This window comes from Mandrillus leucophaeus, unplaced genomic scaffold (genome assembly GCF_000951045.1).
Source record: "Mandrillus leucophaeus isolate KB7577 unplaced genomic scaffold, Mleu.le_1.0 Scaffold2089, whole genome shotgun sequence".
Taxonomy (NCBI): domain Eukaryota; kingdom Metazoa; phylum Chordata; class Mammalia; order Primates; family Cercopithecidae; genus Mandrillus; species Mandrillus leucophaeus.
Genome location: NW_012102131.1, coordinates 310,326 through 330,108, shown reverse-complemented (window position 1 = coordinate 330,108; position 19,783 = coordinate 310,326). Strand labels below are relative to the sequence as shown.

The 19,783-nt window shown below is 35.5% G+C and overlaps 1 protein-coding gene across 2 annotated transcripts in view; it reads left to right on the top strand.

Annotated features, from left to right (window-relative positions):
- ARSJ (arylsulfatase family, member J) overlaps window positions 1–12,259 on the top strand; it is a 77,710-nt gene extending 65,451 nt beyond the window's left edge. The window contains exons 2-3 of one of the 2 annotated variants that reach the window (XM_011980157.1): window positions 9,717–11,086; window positions 11,183–11,410. In XM_011980157.1, the coding sequence (XP_011835547.1) occupies window positions 9,717–11,086; window positions 11,183–11,208 (1,396 nt within the window). In that variant the 3' untranslated portion in view covers window positions 11,209–11,410. Of the gene's footprint in view, window positions 1–9,716 lie in introns of both variants that reach the window. The other variant, XM_011980156.1, reaches the window with a different exon arrangement.
- The last annotated feature ends 7,524 nt before the right edge of the window (window positions 12,260–19,783 follow it).

Sequence of the window (19,783 nt, the reverse complement as noted above, 5' to 3'; positions counted from 1 at the left end):
ATATAAATATTATTTTGACAGTGTGAGTCCACTTGCTTTATGGAGTGTATGTATCCTTGAAACAGTCTCTGTAAATTAGATAATTCTAAAATGTACCCCTGGAGTTCACTCTTAAATTTTATTCTGTAAGTAATTTTATAAATGAGAGATTCATTAATTACATCAGTGAATATTCGTGTCAATAGGTATTTGGTAGTCTGTAACTTATATATTAAATCTTAATTTTTGAAGCATGGGTCTTCAAATAAATAATTCCAAAAAAGAGAAAAGAACATGAGATAATAAGAGTCAAAGAAAAGACCATTTAGTAGGAAAGAAACTTATTTTTGGATGAAAACTATTTCCAGAAAACAATCACATAGCGTGTTATTTGTAGCTATGTTTCCAAAGAGACCAGGAAAATTATAATCAATGTAGAAAAAGCTTTGGTGTCCTGAAGGTTCACCGACAATGGATGAGTAAGGCAATTACAAGGACAAATAGCAGAGACTAGGAAAGATTATCCAAAGGCAGAAATTTTAAAAGTTACTTGACACGTTTCCTCATCTGCTTGTGTAGTGAAAGGAGACATTTTTTTCTGGATTTCAGGGGTAATTACAGAATTTATTTCGCTCATTCCATCCCCTATTGTCTAGACCGAAGGTAATCTCCTGAGCAGATGTCCCTGCTAGGCAGAACAGGAGATGAGTGAGTGTATTCATTCATTTGGCATTTAGATTTAATCTTTTTTATTTCAAATTAATTAGTTGCCTTGATACAATTTGTCTGAGTATAATAAGCTATTGTTTTTGAAACCTAATCATCTAAATTTTATTTATTTATAAATTTACATAACAAGTTGAAAGCTTCTCTCCTCCCACAATTATTATGTTCCCAGAAATAATCATGTTCAACAGTTTGCTATATATGTTTACATTTTTCTTCATCTTTATCTCTTTATGAACACACACATACACATTCTCATTTATTCATTCAACAATTGATGTGTTGTTATGAGCCATGTATTGTTTCAGGTGATATGGATATACCAGTGAACAAACTTCCTGCCCTCATGGAACCTATACATTTTTTAAAATGTATACATTATTGTAAAAATGTAATAATACAATAGATATTCTGCCATAGCCAGATGGCCTTTTACTTAATAATACATCATAAACACTTTTCTACATCAGCACTTATCGTCCCACCATATTCTTTTATTTTTTCATCTACGTATCTTGAAATAGTGTATGCTTACCATCTATACGTTTTCACTTTCCATTCATGTCTCAATCCACTATAATCCGGTTTCTTCCCACACCATTCTACTAGAGAACAGCTTATAAGGTCTGCATGCTTATTGCCAAATCCAGTTGATGCTGTGCAATTCTCACTTTCCCTGGCTTCTCTATAGTAAGTGATGCAGTTGACTCTAAAACTCTTCTCCACTGCTCTAGCTCACAGGGTAGCTGATTTACCTCAGACTCTTTTAATGCTGCTCCTTGCTTTTCTTCTAAATGATGGTATCGCCTGGGCTCCATGTATGGCCTTCTGCATTTTGTCTTTAGATGATGACATGAGTTCCCATGAATTCACCTACCACCTAAAAGTTAATGAGTCTCAGATCTCTATTTCATAATTAAATTAACTGCATTTTTATTGTAACATTGCTTTCCACTATTTTTCATTAAGAAATACATATCATCTTAACTTTAATGCCGGTGAAAAACATTATGGTACCTAATTTGGGTAGCATACCACTATTTTCTTTTAAATAAATTTTATTGTGTATATTTAATGTATACAGTATGATATAATGGGCTATCCATAACTACTAAATTAGTTACTATGGTGAAGCAAATTAACACATTCATCATCTCACATAGTTACCCTTTTGTGCATGTGTGTGGCAGGAGCAGCTAAAATGTATTCATCAATTATTTATTTTACTTTATCCTATACATCTCCAAGTGGATATCTGACAGGTGCCTCTTACTAAATGCAGGGCAGGAATCATTGTCTTCCTATTTATTCCTGTCCCTTTTTTCTGGATTTCTTAACTCAATGCAAAGATTTCCTTTCACCCGGCCACCCAGACCAGACAGTTTGGACTCATCTTTAACATTTCTTTCTCCCACACTTCCCACATATAGTCTGTAACCCTATCAAATGTCTCTCTTTATAATATCTAATCTTCCCTTTACTGCATCCTCACTGTAACGAATCTCAGTCTTGGATGTCACCCTTTATCTCTTAGATCAGGGCACATCTTCCTGCCTAGGTCTTGTTGCACTCCAATCTATTCTTCACACTACAACCAGAGTTGATTTTTCCAAAGCAAAGCTTCAATTGTGTCATTCTCATTTCAAAAGTATTCTGTGACTTCCTGTGACCTTCACATTAACTAAGAAAACCTTAGTACAGCTCTATCCTCTAATACAGCACCCGTCATTGAACACCTACTTACCTCTATAGACTAGTCTCCCATCAAGATGTCTGAATCTCTACCCTTATATTCTAATATTATAAATTGTTGATCTACAGAGACCCAAATTCTCTCTCACTTTTTGCATTCAAACATTCTACACTTACTGAAACACTTTCTTTGTCTTCCCTTCAACTCTTCACCTGGATGGCTCCTCCTGCAAATATCATATCAGATTTACCTTCCCTTGTGAATGCTCTTTTGTCTAAGTTGTTTCAGCTGCTCGCACTACCTGCTTTCATTCCACACTCACCCAAATACTCCTGAATGCACTGAAACTCAAATGAAACATGGCCTCTTCTGAGAGGTTTCCTGACTCTACTATGAGCACCCATAAAATGCTGTGGTTCTCTACTGTAACACTTAGTCCTATCATAATAATGCCCTAATGGTTTGTCTGTTCCAATTACACTGAGTTCCTTGAGAGCAGAGACCATCCTATTCACCTGTTATAATCCCCAAAGCTAGCACAGTATAGAAGGAGTGTTAAACAAGCAATTAACTCACTCATTCATGAGATTAAACAACTAGGCATAGATTTGTTGCCACAGCCTGCCCCTCTTTCACCCCTTTCCAGATGATATAATTAACTGAAAGATAAAATTAAGGCCCATAAATAGAACGTATTTATAGACAAGAGAGTCTTTTGGAAGGCAGCCATAAGCAAACACCTTTCAGAATACGGAAAATTAGTTATATTCTTCCTACATAAATATCTGAGTGATATTTGATTTGTAAAGTACAGTCTCTTGCACTTATTTCCTTCCCTTCAAAATACGAATTTCTACTCCACTATTGGCCTATTTTTTACTTGCTAACTATTCTGGACTTTAAAGTCTGCATAAAACTATTAGTATTCATATTTTATCCCACTTACAAGAGTACATTAAATATGTAATTAGGTTAAAACAATAGCGTTACCTTAGACAATATTTTCAGTCAAAGGAGAATTCATAGACTGTAGTATCCAGCACCCAGTAATACAAGTTAATATAAAAAATTATAAACCTTCACATATTCTAATGCCAAGCTGAAATGTCTACTTAGCATTTTTCTTTTAAGTTGGCAGTAAAGTTAAAATGATGGCGATTGCTTTTAACAGATTTGGCAACAACTCTAGGTTTACTATTATTCATATGGAATTTTCTTCACAAGGTAGACAGACTGTAAAAAAATCTACTAAATTTCAAAATTATTTTATTTTTTAGCAAAGGTAATGCAAACATTTGAAATGTATTATATAAAAATTCTATTTTTAAACTAATTTCATCTTATACAAATAAATGTTAAATATATCATTGATATTTGTGGAATCTTCCCTATGAAATATCTGTAAATTATATTATAAACTTGGTATTGTGAAGCTGTTCTGATGTTAAATGGAGACCTTTTATTGACACATTGAGCAATAGTCTTTGACTCATGGATTCTTATAGTTAGAAACAAACTTAGAGGTGTAGTACTCTGTTCTCATGCTGCTATAAGGATATACCTGAGGCTGGGTAATTTATAAAGAAAATATGTTTAATTGACTCACAGTTTCACAACGCTGAGGAGGCCTGAGAAAACTTACAAACATGGCAGAAGGGAAAGCAAACACACCCTTCTTCACATGGCGGTAGGAGACAGAAATGAGAGCCAAGCGAAGGGGGAAGCTCCTTATGAAACCATAGGATCTCCTGAGAAGTTATGCACTATCACGAGAATAGCATGAGGAAAACTGCCCCCATGATTCAATTACCTCTCACCACGTCCCTCTCACGACATGTGGGGATTATGGGAACTACAGTTCAAATGAGATTTGGGTGGGGGCACAGCCAAACCATATCAGAGGTCATCTAGGACTTCATTTCTAATTCAGGAATCTCTTTTACAGAATCCTTGGCAAATGCTTATCTAGCCTGTTTACAATTTTTTTGTTTATTTTCTTTTTTAGAATGTTATTTTTCACATTGAGTTGAAATCAGCCTCTTTATAATATTGACCATTAGTCCTAATTCTATACTTTGAAATAAAACAGAGAGGAGTTGAACTATCTACCACTCTCCAGGTTATAAAAACAAATCTAGAAATCATTCCTAATTCTTTTCTTTTCCACTCCTTCTATCCTTCTCTTACTGATTTAGTCCTATCAGTTCTAAATCCAAATATACGTTTCATCCATCCACCTCTTTCCATTTTTACTGCCACTAGATGGTAGTCCAAGCCACCATCATCTTTGATCTAGACAAATCTAAACAATCTCTAAACAATCTCTTCTAAACAATTAGAAGAATTGTTTAGAAAAATTCTTCTCTAAACCATCTGTGTCTCAACTCTCATCTTTCTAAAATCTACTTTCTATACCAGTGGTCTCCAAATTGGAGTACATACACCAAAGGGTAATGCAAGATGATTCATTAGGATGCAAAAAGAAATATAAGAAATTCTACTTACATTTATTTTTATCTCATCCCTTTTAATTTCTATTCTGTGTAAGTTTTATAATGTTCCTAAATTAATACAATATGCTTGAGTGTAATTTATAAATAAGTAAATGTACATATATTGGAGTACATGCTTAAACATTGAATACTATTTTTCAGATGTGTTCTAATTAACATAATGAGATTATTACTCATCAGAATTTACACACTGCCTTTATATAATGTAAAGATTAATTACAATTATAGCTCTCATTTTTCTCTTTTGCTTTTTATTAAATTTGTAGTCTGATATATTTAACTTCTCAGATCCATTGATATAGTCTTATACAGCTAACATGTAAAAAATTGATTTTTAAATAAAATATCTTTTATTTATCCCTGTTAGATTTTCTTACAACTTGTTTTAAATTTTGAGACAATCTTATAGAAAAATTGCAAGTACAGCACAAATAGCATTTTTCCTGAATTGAGAGTTAAGAGCCAACATGATGTCCTATCACCTTCAATACTTTAGTATTTCCTACAAACAAGAGTATTCTCCTATGTTAGCCACAAAACCACCAAAATCAGAAAACATTGTTATTTCATTTTAATCCCAAGACCCCATTTAAGTTTTGCCAGTTCTCTAAATATGTTCTTTATTGAAACTATTCCAATTCAAAACCACATATTGCATTTAATTGTCATGTCTCTTTAGTCTCGTTCTTTTAATTCCTTACAGTTTTTATTTTAGGTTCTAGGGGTTCATGTGCAGTTTTGTTACATGGGTAAATTGCATGTCACGGAGGTTTGGTGTACGGATTATTTCATCACCCAGGTAGTGAGCATAGTACCCAATGGGTAGTTTTCCAATCCTCACCTGTCTCCTACCCTCCATTGTCAAGTGAGTCCTGGTGTCTTTTGTTCCCTTTTTTGTGTTCATGTGCAATCAAAGTTTAGCACTCACTTACAAGTGAGAACATGTGGTATTTAGCTTTATGTTCCTGTGTTAATTCACTTAGGATAATGGCCTCCAGCAACATCCATGTTACTGCAAAGGACATGATTTTGTTCTTTGTTATGGCTGCATAGTATTCTGTCGGTTATAAGTACCATATTTTCTTTATCCAATCTCCTATTTATGGGGATTTAGGTTGATTTCAAGTCTTGCTATTTTGAGTAGTGCTGTGAGGGCTTATTTTCTGAGTTGTTTTTCTTTCTTTTCTTTTTTTCTGTTAAATGAAACACTCCTACCTGCTCCACAGAGTTGTGGGGGCCAGAGGAGAGTATATCAGTAAAAAAAAAAATCATATTACATTGACTTTCATTAAAGTGTAAGATTATCATTCTTATCTCCAACTAAAGTGCTAACATACAGTTGATTTTTCATTATTTTATTTTAAAAAAGAATAATGGGCAGCCCTTTCAAATGCTAAATCATTCCTAAGCTATTTACCTAATGCTGATCTTTTTTTAAAAAGACAATGAAGCTAACTTGGCAGGACTATTCTTTTTTGACTTTGTCTCATTTGTTATTTTTGAAGTGCTCACAAATCATGTACTTTAAAAAAAATCATTCTCAAATTTTTCTGGGATCAACGTAAGTCTCACTATCCAGTTTACAAATCCTTCCTTTCTTTAATTGGAAAGTTAGAACAGATTTGCTTCTCAAGACTCCTGGCATCTTTCCTCTGCTCCTTGATTTTTCAAAAAGTACTGATATTAACTCTTAACAAGAACAGAGAGAACATCGGACTTTGCCACTGCTGATCAAGAATCAGTTTCACAACTGGGTGGGGCAAGTTGAGGTGTTGGGGAGAAAACCACAACTTCTCTACATCTCTATTTTCCCATCTATAAAATGAACTTAAGTAATCTGACTTCTCACTGTTGTAATGAAACTTAAATGCAATAATGCATATGAATAAAAATCTATAAATTAAAAAAGCATTATGCAAATGTTAGTGACACCCAATTCAGCACTCTGGGATGATTGTTAAAGCTATCACTGATGAAATGTACCCTCCTTACTAGACTCTGCTCCCTTCCAATGCTTGCAGCAACCCAATATGTATTATTATCCCTATTTTACAGATGAGGAAACTGAGGATCAGAGGGATTAAGTACTTCCCAAAACCACAAAGATAATAAGCAGTGGAGCAAATTCAAACCCAGGTCTGTTTGATTCCAAAACCTACACCCTTAACTCACACCCCAAATTACGTGAAACTTCCTCCTATTCCACCATAGAGGCTGGAACTCATTGAAACAGGAGCTGCCCTGAATACCTCTTCCCTGTTATAAGCTGCTGTCAAACTTTTATGTTGCTGGTTCCACATTTTCCAATTTAAAAACCATTCTACTTTCTACAGAAGACAGAAAACTCATAGTTGATTAATAGCTCTGAACTCCTATTTATCTGCGAATGCTACACCATTTTCTGAAAGCAGCAAACCTCTTCTTGCCTTCTCTTTTATTTTCTGCAAACGTTTCCTGTATTTTATGTTTTTCATAAGCCTCTTTTCTTGTTGCCTTTGTCAATAGGTGAGACAATGACCAATATAATTAGAAATGCTTAATTGGTTTACCATTTGATGAATTGAATAGCCATCCCAGTCAAATCCATTTTCTGCATAACATAATTATTTTGTTAATAACTCATCCCCATAAATGATTCCCAAAAATTTTACCCATATAGATGTCTTCCTTTTTAATTTCCTCCAAGTTTCCATTAATGGGTATTTACTAATTTATCATGTACTTGTGTGAAAAATTAGTCTTTTCTAATTTTAGAAAACATCCATTTGTGTCTAAAATTAGTTTTTTCACAAGTGAATGTTTTGGATCCCGGACTGGACTAAAAATTTTCAAGAACAGGCCAGCTGCAGTGGCAGTACTTTGGGAGGCCGGGGCAGGTGGATCACCTGAGGTCAGAAGTTCGAAACCAGCCTGGCCAACATAGTGAAACAGTATCTCTACTAAAACTACAAAAATTAGCCAGGTGTGGTGGTGTACACCTGTAATCCCAGCCACTCGAGTAGCTGAGGCAGGAGAATCGTTTGAACCCAGGAAGCGGAGGTTGCAGTGAGCCAAGACCATGCCACTGCACTCCAGCCTGGGCGATAGAGCGAGACTCTGTCTGGAAAAAAAAAAAAAAAAAAGATCAAGAACAGTAACAATGCCTTCTAAACTTGGTACTTATGATGTTTATGAAATGACTATTTCTTTGGGAGTTTCTTACATTTTAAATTACCATGACCATGACTATTGCAAAACTGACAGCTAAATGATCAGCAGAGTAAATAGGGTCCACGTGAATGCTGCTTTGCAATAGTGATCAGATATCACTCCAGCACCCACAGAAACATCAGTGTGTGTTGCAATTAACACTTCAAAAAGCTCATAGTTTCATCATGCTATTATTAAAACATTAAAAATAAATAGAACTATTCATCCAAGGCATGTATAACATGTTGGCCTTTCAGGTGAAATACCTGTGAAAAAGGTCGCTTTTGACCTCAATTTTTTTTTTAATTTGATTCCAAGAATATCTACATATTTACCCTGACAATTTTCTACAACCTTAATTTTATTTTCATTTTTATATATTCTATTTTAAAAGTGTTCTTGTACTTATAACTATAGAATCAATCAGTTTCAAAATGTCAGAAACGAACTGGTATGTCTTGGCCCAAGTGAAAATTCATACACTTGTGTAATAATAACCCCTTCTTGGAAAACCCCCTTTGCAAAATACCACTGGAAAGAGAAAAATGCAAGAAATTAACATTCACTTAATTTTTAACATAGTAGAAAGTGTTATGCTTTCTTAGACTATAAGTGATTATAATTTTTTAAAAAGAGACACTGTGGGAAACATACATAAGGACTTATTACCTGTTATTTTTTGAAAAATATAATTTGTAGCACTAGCTAAAACATTTATTCTAAAATGATTTTTAAACAATAATGTATTGTGTAGTCAAAAACCTCTTTCTCATTTCACAGATCTAACAAATTAGCTATTAAGAATGAACTATTGTTTGACAATCAAATAGGAGATTTTTCTACAATTTTTCCATGTATTTTTAATAATTCATAGTTAGCTTGAAATAAATGATTTCAGGAAACTATTCAGGAGCTAATGATTTAGAAGGCTCCTAGGTTAAAAGCAATAATAATAATAATACTCTGATTCTATATATCTTTTCTCCTATCTTGTCAGTTTTCAGTCATATAATTAAGAGATTAAAGTTTATTCAAATTAATTCCATTATAAGAACTTTAAAAGACTTTGAGGCTGGGCACCGTGGCTTTGCGCCTGTAATCCCAGCACTTTGGGAGGCCAAGGCAGGTAGATCACCTGAGGTCAGGAGTTTGAGACCAGACTGGCCAACATGGTAAAACCCCGTCTCTACTAAACACACAAAAAAGTTACCTGGGTGTGGCGGTACATGCCTGTAATCCCAGCTACTGTGGAGACTGAGGCAGGAGAATTGCTTGAACCTGGGAGGTGAAGGTTGCAGTGAGCCGAGATCACGCCACTGCACTCCACCCTAGGTGAAAACCAAGATTCCGTCTCAAAAAGACTTTGAGATAAGTGGCAAAAACTTAGTTTCAAAAGTACTGGTTTAGATTGAAATGTATTTCAAATGTTAAATAGGATGTTAATTAGAGTAAGAGTTGTGAGTAAAGAGTAGAAACGCTGAATTGGTCATTTATCATTGGGGTCAATTATAATTTCACAATGATCCCCATAGAAACATTATTTAATTTAGGGATCACTGTTTTATGTACAATATCTCTTTTATCCTGCCCTGATAAAATTTTTCTCTTTTCTTAAGGTATCAGATACACACCGGACTTCAACATTCTATCATAAGACCTACTCAACCCAACTGTTTACCTCTGGACAATGCCACCCTACCTCAGAAACTGAAGGAGGTTGGATATTCAACGCATATGGTCGGCAAATGGCACTTGGGTTTTTACAGAAAAGAATGCATGCCCACCAAAAGAGGATTTGATACCTTTTTTGGTTCCCTTTTGGGAAGTGGGGATTACTATACACACTACAAATGTGACAGTCCTGGGATGTGTGGCTATGACTTGTATGAAAACGACAATGCTGCCTGGGACTATGACAATGGCATATACTCCACACAGATGTACACTCAGAGAGTACAGCAAATCTTAGCTTCCCATAACCCCACAAAGCCTATATTTTTATATATTGCCTATCAAGCTGTTCATTCACCACTGCAAGCTCCTGGCAGGTATTTTGAACACTACCGATCCATTATCAACATAAACAGGAGGAGATATGCTGCCATGCTTTCCTGCTTAGATGAAGCAATCAACAACGTGACATTGGCTCTAAAGACTTATGGTTTCTATAACAACAGCATCATCATTTACTCTTCAGATAATGGTGGCCAGCCTACAGCAGGAGGGAGTAACTGGCCTCTCAGAGGTAGCAAAGGAACATATTGGGAAGGAGGGATCCGGGCTGTAGGCTTTGTGCATAGCCCACTTCTGAAAAACAAGGGAACAGTGTGTAAGGAACTTGTGCACATCACTGACTGGTACCCTACTCTGATTTCACTGGCTGAAGGACAGATTGATGAGGATATTCAACTAGATGGCTATGATATCTGGGAGACCATAAGTGAGGGTCTTCGCTCACCCCGAGTAGATATTTTGCATAACATTGACCCCATATACACCAAGGCAAAAAATGGCTCCTGGGCAGCAGGCTATGGGATCTGGAACACTGCAATCCAGTCAGCCATCAGAGTGCAGCACTGGAAATTGCTCACAGGAAATCCTGGCTACAGCGACTGGGTGCCCCCTCAGTCTTTCAGCAACCTGGGACCGAACCGGTGGCACAATGAACGGATTACCTTGTCAACTGGCAAAAGTGTATGGCTTTTCAACATCACAGCCGACCCATATGAGAGGGTGGACCTATCTAACAGGTATCCAGGAATCGTGAAGAAGCTCCTACGGAGGCTCTCACAGTTCAACAAAACTGCAGTGCCGGTCAGGTATCCCCCCAAAGACCCCAGAAGTAACCCTCGGCTCAATGGAGGGGTCTGGGGGCCATGGTATAAAGAGGAAACCAAGAAAAAGAAGTCAAACAAAAATCGGGCTGAGAAAAAGCAAAAGAAAAGCAAAATAAAGAAGAAGAGGAAACAACAGAAAACAGTCTCAGGTTCAACTTGCCTTTCAGGTGTTACTTGTGGATAAGCGCAAATATTTCCTGTTTGGTTAAACTTTAATCAGTTCTTATCTTTCATCTGTTTCCTAGGTAAACCAGCAAATTTGGCTCGATAATATCGCTGCCCTAAGCGTCAGGCTTGTTTTCATGCTGTGCCACTCCAGAGACTTCTGTCACCTGGCCGCCACACCGAAAACTGTTCTGCTCAGTGCCAAAGGTGCTACTCTTGCAAACCACGCTTAGAGTGGAGATGTTTGTTTCTCTTGCTCCTTTAGAAAACGTGGTGAGTCCTGAGTTCGACTGCTGTGCTTCAGTCAACTGACCAAACACTGCTTTAAATTATAGGAGGAGTACAATAACCTACCATCCGCAAGCATGCTAATTTGATGGAAGTTACAGGGTAGCATGATTAAAACTACCTTTGATAAATTATAGTCAAAGATGTGTCACCTCAAAGGCCTTGAAGAATATATTTTCTTTTTGAATTTTTGTATCTCTGTCGTATGACACTTGGGTTTCTAAATTAATTCTATTTCATATATATATATATATGTTTCTTTTCCTGTGAAAAGCTGTTTTTACACATGTGAACAGTTTGCACCTCATTTTATCATGCATGAGGGAATGGCAAATAAGAATGTTTGAGCACACTGCCCACAATGAATGTAACTATTTTCTAAACACTTTAATAGAAGAACATTTCAGTATAAAAAAACCTAATTTATTTTTACAGAAAAATACTATTTTGTTGTCATAAAAAGTTATGCAAATGACTTTAATTATTTTATTTTTATTTCCTGCATACCATTAGAAGAGTTTTATTTCATTTCTTCAAATTACCAAGCACTGTAATACTATGAATTACTGTAATACTGTGCGAATTCATAGACTATAAAAACATCATTCAGAAAACATTATAATCATCATTGTTCAACCATGATTTTGAATGTAATAAGATGAATATATTCCTTAAAAATTACTTGGAAATTCAATGTTTGTGCAGAGTTGAGACAACTTTATTGTTTCTATCATAAACTATTTATGTATCTTAATTATTAAAATGATTTATTTTATGGCACTAGAAAATTTACTGTGGCTTTTCTGATCTAACTTCTAGATAAAATTGTATCACTCATCCTAAAAAATAAAGATCTTTACTAATAGGCAGTTGAAGGAATGGTTTGCTAACAATCACAGTAATATGATTTTACAGATAGATGCTTCCACTTGGCTATGACATGGAGAAAGATGTTCCCATATTAATAATATTATTAATTATTATAAAATATAAAAACCTAACATTTATATTAGGTTGGTGCAAAAGTAGTTGCAGTTTTTGCCATTAAGAGTAATAACCTTACTCTTATACAAAGTGGACGCTGTGGGGAGATACAGAGAAATGGAATATATGGATCCTGCCTGGAGTAAGTTATCTTGTTTGGAAACCACACATGCAAACGTCATGAGGATAAAGGAGTATTATCAGTAATGAAGTTTATCATGGGTCACCAATGAGCATAGATTGGTGTGGTTCCTGTAGACCCTGGTGTGTTCTTTGAAGTGCCCTCTCCTAATACAGAGGCCTCGAAGCCTCGCGGTATACACTTGAAAAGTCACAGATAGCTAGAATTGTGAGCTTTGAAGTTATAACTGTGACAAGAAAATGTGTGTGGTGGTATGACAGCATACCATTAAACACATTTATATCACAGCTCAAAGGACTGATATAATACATTTATATCACAACTCACAATTTCTGAAAATGTATTAAAGAATCTGTAATCTAGTACTGAAATTACTAAATTGGATAAGATGATTTAAAGGATTTTAATTTTAATGTTTTATTTCTAGAATATATGGCTCCAGTTTATTTTATAGTGTAAAGTTGTATTTCCTAAAGTTTGTGTTTTGTCGACAGTATCCTTTAAATGAGTCTTAAAAATAAAGGCATATTGTTCATGTTTTCCTTTCCCAGTGGCACATAAATAACATGTCTTAAAATAGATGGTATCTTATACACTTTTAAAAAATAGACATCTTTACACTAAAAAAGAATTCTGAAGAAAGTAAGTTTCGGAGATGTTGGGTTAAAGAAAGTCAAAGGAGTCACTTTAATGCAGATGTTTGTTAGAATTTTTTAAATCTTAGCTTGCATTGTAACCCTGACAGAAGGAAAATGTTATACAGTATTTCATAATTTCACCACAAAACTGTTCTCTGTGGCACAATGCACAGGACTAGCATTCTGAGGAACTATACTGTTATTGGAAACACAGTGTAAAAATAGAATCTTCTAGAAGTTCCTAGAAAGACAAAAAAAGAAGCAAAGAGGCAAATTAGGATTATGAAATACCAGTAGGTATCACCTATTGTGGTGTAATTCTAAGTTCTCTATAAATGATTATAATCTTCTCAGTGAAAATAATTTAGCCCACAGGGTTCTACTGGAAATGGCTTCATGGATGTTGATTGCTGTTTTAAAGAGTACCTGCCACCTGCCCAGGGCTCTAGGCAGGATGTGGTTTACAAGAAGTCTCAGTGTCTTGCCCTCAAGAAATTAAAATCCTTTCTAATAGTCATATATAAGTCATGAACAAAAATGTTTCTAAAAATGCTGTTGGCAAATCACTAGGAATTTCAAGATGGACAGGAAGGAAAACACTGTGTCCTTGAGTTTTGTGCCCTAATCACTGATGCCATGTTAATACGGGGAATTCATTCTCAGGTGTTAGTTTCCTAAACTGTGATCTTCAAGATGCGTTTCTAGGCTGCCTGTGGTTCTTTCAAGTGTAAACTGCACCTCTTTCAAACCTCTGATCTTTCTTAGGGCTTCAAAAGAAACTTCATTAGCTTTGTCAGAAAATAATTTTTGAATATGGCTGTGTTTCTGGGTTGAGAGCGGATATAAAAACATTTTCTTCCAATGAGAACATCAACAACGAAAATATTTGTAGTACCTTTCAGCCAGGGAAAACATCTACCCCAGGTCTGTCAACTGTCAGGTCTAACTAAAGAACTTGTTTCATCTGTTTTTACATACTCTTTCTTCATTTTTCTAAAAATTGAATGGATATTTTTGTTTTCTTGACCAGGCCCCTTTTAAAATTTTTAAGCACAGAGGATCACTGTCATTGATAGTTGAATAATTATACTTTTTTGTACTTTCAACATTCCTCTGTGAGAATATACCATATTAGTGTGCATGTCTCCACATTATTTCTTTATATTACTGAACAGTATTTTATTATATAGATATGCCATTATTTATCCTTTCACATGTTAATGGACACTTGGGTTGTTTCCAGCTTAAGGCTAATATAACTAAAAATGCTATGTATTTTCATGTGCAGGTGTTTCTTGACTTTCTAAGGCACATGAATTTCGCATCAGGATTAGCTTCCTAAGCATTTTATTCATACCATTTTTGAACATACAAATTGTGAATTTGTCAGTAGCAGAATGTGTGATGTTGGCAGGAAAAAGTTTCCTTGCCAAAAGCAGCACAATTCCTCTATGGTAAACTAATAGCTACTTTATTTCCTCATGCAATGACTTCATAGAATCCATTCACTCAAAATGCATGCTGAATGTTACTCTCTCAGGCAATGTTCTAGGATCTTGGGATATATAAGTGTATGAAATGAATAAAAATTCTTACCCTTGGGCAGGTTATCTTCCAGCTGAGTGAAGCAGACAATAAATAATAAACACAACTAATTATAACATTATATACTATATAAAGTAGTGTGAAAAAAGAGTAGATCAGCATAACGGGAGGATTCACTCTACACCAAGTTTATCCATCCATTCATTCAGCATTTGTCAAGTGCCCCGTGTAATGGTGTGCATGGGATGTGATGGCAAGTGACATCACGCAGAGTCCTTGCCTTCGGGTGTGCCCCTGCCTTTTTAGTGTACATTCTCCTAGAAGATGCAGCCATGAACCCAATAACCAAACACCTCATCCCTGCCATCCTGCCACCATGGCTATCCCACTTTCCAGCTTGATCTTCCTCGTTAGCATTTAATATGCTTCAGATTTTACTCACAAGTTTTCCTTATTGTCTGTTTCATTCCCCTAGAATATAAGCTTCTTAAGAAAAGTGATTTCTATAAGTTCTGTTTACATGTGCATGGCCAGTATATAAAATGGTGTCCTACTCATACTTAGCACTCAATGTTTTTGAGTGAATAAATAAGATAATCACATTTATCCATATGTTCAGCCACATTTGCCTAAGTTTCCACCTTCTATTTCTGGTACAGGGATTTCATTGTTGAAAAATAGAACTAATCATCCTTAATACCTTTAGCAGCAATGATATGAAATGCAGAAATTTCTAACACTATAAAAAACTAACTCTAATATTGTATAGTTATAGGAACATGCTGTTACAGCAAAAGCAAAGCAAAAATTATACAAAATTGAGAGCAAATTTTATCTACCATCTTTATTACATAACAGGATAGAACATGATTATTCTAACGCTACTTGGAATATTACAGAATACATTAGCTTAAATGAGTTCCCAGAAAGAAGAGATGAGGGCTTAAATTGTCAATAACTTTTTGTACCAAATCATGAAAGGAAAAAAATATAATTAGCAAATAAACCTCTATGTCTTCATAGAATTATAAAGCCAAATGGAATATACCTCACATCCTTGGGTATTCTATTACAAACCTCTCCAATATGGCAAAGCAGAAATTCTGCTTTTTTAAAGATATATTTTTCTTAAATATTTTACTAGTCATAGCATCTCTATGAATTTGGTTGATTCATTGGTTAAACATGGTATTATTTAAAGCACAGAACCTGAATGTTGCCTTTGGGGATTAGGTAGATTTGAACGTATTTACCTAACTTTCAATTTCATATCTATGATTTGAAATTTCCTTATATTCAAATTTACTGCAATCCTGTAACATTTTTTGCCAGTTGGTTTATGCAATTTCAGGTAAAATCAATCCCAATAATTGAAAAACAAACAACAGAATAGCAAAGGCATATTAGAAATGTCTACCCATCCACTCTTTGTAGAAATTATTCAGCAGATAATTGTAAATAGAGAGCATCTTATTGCACAAACAAAAGTAAAATTTGTCTTTCAGTATAAAAATCCAAAAATAATTTTTAATATCACTTCCATCATATTAATCTTTCTAGAAACAATGCTTTAAGAATTAAAGTCCTTCAACTCCAGGGTTGAAAATGGAGGATGAAGAGGGAATACCTTCAGCTGACCTTCTAAATCCTAAACAACTGTGAGAAAAAAAACTTTTTATAACCAAGGTTTTTAAAAAGTCTTGATTTAATTTAGTATCTGAAATCATATTTTTTATGTCATCATCACCAGAATTTCCAGAGGCTTCCTTTGGGCAAACAGCGTTAAGTCCTCAGTCAGCGAGTTATTCTGTCTCTAAGGCAGATACCACTAAAACTTCTCTATTTTTAGTTATTCCTGATTAAATAATCTCCTCTAGCACCTATGAGGTGGGGAATTACAAGCATAAAAAGTCCTGCAATTATTTCTACTATACAGTCAGACATAATAGCAACAAAACAATACAGTGTTTTATTAAACTTTTTTTTTCTTTTCTTCAAGTTTTGCTCAAGATCCTAACAGTTAACATAGTGTTTCAGAGATTAAGGTAACAGCTTCTGAGGAATCCTGCTCTCTCCCAGCTGGGAGCCATGGCGGCTGCAGTGGCAGTGGAGACTAGGTGAGGTGGGTGGAGAGGTTTTTCCCCTTACCTTTTTATTTGGCCCCTTGCCTCTGCACTTCTCAGCATCCCGGCTGTGCTAGGGCTATTTCTTTCTGAACTCACATGCAACCATAACTCCGCATTTTCCTTTCTTGGCACCCTTCTCCATACCCAAGTCCCACATCCGTTTCTGCCACAGAACTAGGCACATTATAGCTATGTCCAACACAACAGAGGTATCAACAAGTGAATTCCTCCCTTCCAAAGTTCTCCCAGCATAAAGGGATGAATGTGTAGAGCTATCTCAGCCTTCTGGTGACAAGAAGACCTGAGCCCCACCCCTAAATCTTCAAGGAGCTGAGATCAGAGTGGGAGTGAGCAATCAGGAAGCCAACAAATTGTTCCCACCTGAGTAAGTGAGCGACCTCTCCCTTCAGGTCCAAGCAGTTTAGCAGCTGCAATGTCCAAAGCCGCTTCAGCTTTGGGAATTAATTAATGCTTTCTCTTTCTGCCCAGAAGAGAGAGCAGTGAATAAGGTAACTTCTAACTTCTATTTGGAACCTATCCAAAGCCTACCTTGGGTATTTCTTCTCTTCTTACATAGAGGAGCGAACAACATAGATTTCTAACATTCTCTACCCACCCACCAAAAGCCCAACGTTGGGAATTCCTGGACCCTTTCTTCTCTTGCTAGGAGAAGGCAAAAACTAAAAGCCTTCTCTAAAACCTAAAACCATTTGGGCTGCTTGTTCCAACCTACCCCCAGCCTTCGACCAACAGTTGTCTTCCAGTCCTTTCAATCTGTCTGCTATTGGCTCTTGCTGTCTTCTTTCAAATCCTGTTAGTTAGCCTGGGGGCCATCCTCTATCTCTTTCAGAAAACCACGTTTCAAACAGGATCCCATTCTTGTCAGTAAACTTGGTAAGTTTTTATGATCTGTATTTATTCCTTGTTATCCTGAATGCAACCATGAAGTTTCTGGAACTCAGAGTCATCATTGTTCATTACAGCAAGGGCAGCAGTGTCACATAGGTGATGCAAGGAAAGCCACATGTTTAGCACTACATGTACAGGGGTCGCATCATAGGAGAGGAAGCCTAAAATTATGAATCTGGAAATATATATATATGCACACACATATATGTGTGTGTGTGTGTGTGTGTGTATACATATAAAAATATAAATAAAATGCCCCCCCCTCCCTTCCTGAGAGAGAAACATTTGCTCCCTGGTCTTTTAGAGTCCTTTGGACTGTAAATAAATGTTCTGAAGAAAAGAGAGGGGAAAGTACCCCAAAATGCAAACAGTTGGCTCTGACAGAAATAAGTTTTATTACTCTTTAAGAGCAGATAATTCCCCGTGTAAGACACTTCAACGTCCGAGCTTGTCCTTTGACCCAGGTGCCAGTAACATTTGTCAGAAAGTCCTAACTATGCAGAAACATGAGAATATTCACTTTCTGACATAGATCAGTGGTTGCAGATGGAAGTTGAAGCAGGGACTGACAGAAAACAGGTATGAGGGAAACTTCAGGGTGAAGGAGGTACCTTAAAACTGAATCGTAGGGATGATTGTACATCTGCATGATGTACTAAAAAAAATCACTGAACTGTATAGTTACAATGGGCAACTGTATGACATGTAAATTATTCCTCAAAAAAGCTGCTAAATGCAAGCCAGTAGCTAGAATAATTATTCACAATAAATATAACAACAAAAAGTCTCCAGAATATATAATGAACTCCTACAAATCAATAAAAGAAAATAATGGAAAGAGTCCTCACAAAAGATGACACACAAATGCACAGTCAATATATGAAAATGTGCTAAAAATCATTAGGCATTAGAGAAGTGTAAATTAAAATCATAATGCTATGCCAGTACATTTGTATCAGAAAGGCTAAAATGAAAAAGATAGTACCAGGTGTTGTTAAGTATATGGAACAACTGAGTGTAAGTGTTGGTGAGAGTGTAAACTAATATAACCACATCAGAAAACGTTTTGGCTGTATCAGTGAAAGTTTAACATTTATATCCCTATAACCCAGCAATTTTATTCCTAGGAATATACCCTGGAGAAATGCGTGTATAGATATTCACCAAAAATCATGTAAAGATATAATTCATAGAAGCACTCTTTATAGTATCCTAACACTGAAAAGCACACTTAATTATTCATCAGCAAGAGAATGAGTAAACAAATTGTGATATTCTCATATAATGGAATGTTATTCTATTGAGGGGGACGTGTTGAGGGGTTACTAGAAGGGGCACAAGAGGGACTTCTGGGGTTCTGCTAATATTTTTGTCTCTGTGCTGCTTGTGGTTATATGTTCAGTTTTCTAAAATTCATTAATCTATATAACTAGAGTTTATGTACTTCCCTGTGTTTGTTATACTTCTCACCACTACTGGAGTCTACGATATATATATATTTATATGAGATATATATGTATATATCATAGCAATTCCACTCCCAGATATTTGCCCAAATCCAGGAATAAAACTAATACATGCCTAGCAGAGTGTCTTGCACACTGTAATATTCAATTAACATGAAACACAGAACAGAAAGGCCTAATTTACCCACCCTATTTTTTTTTAATCATATTAACCAGCATGCAGAAATTTCTGGGACCTAAATATCCAGCCCTAATACATATTACAGATGACTACCACCAGGGGTCATGCTAGCAGGTTTGTTTCAACAGGTTGAGGCTGAATGTAATTAATTTTATAATTTTTAATAGTTTAAATCCAGTTTTTTAAAATTAAATTATGAAACAAAGGTGATGTGAATAATCATATTGAATGGTAAGTGCAATAAAATCTACATATGCGTTGAATTCACAATTGAGTCCTGTCCAATATTACAGTCTAACCTCAATTCCTATCAAATAATTTAAGTTAAAAAATAGTGGGTCCCATATTTATGGCTTTCTGATTATAGAGTCTTCTACTGAGGTAACATGATTCCCCTTGAAT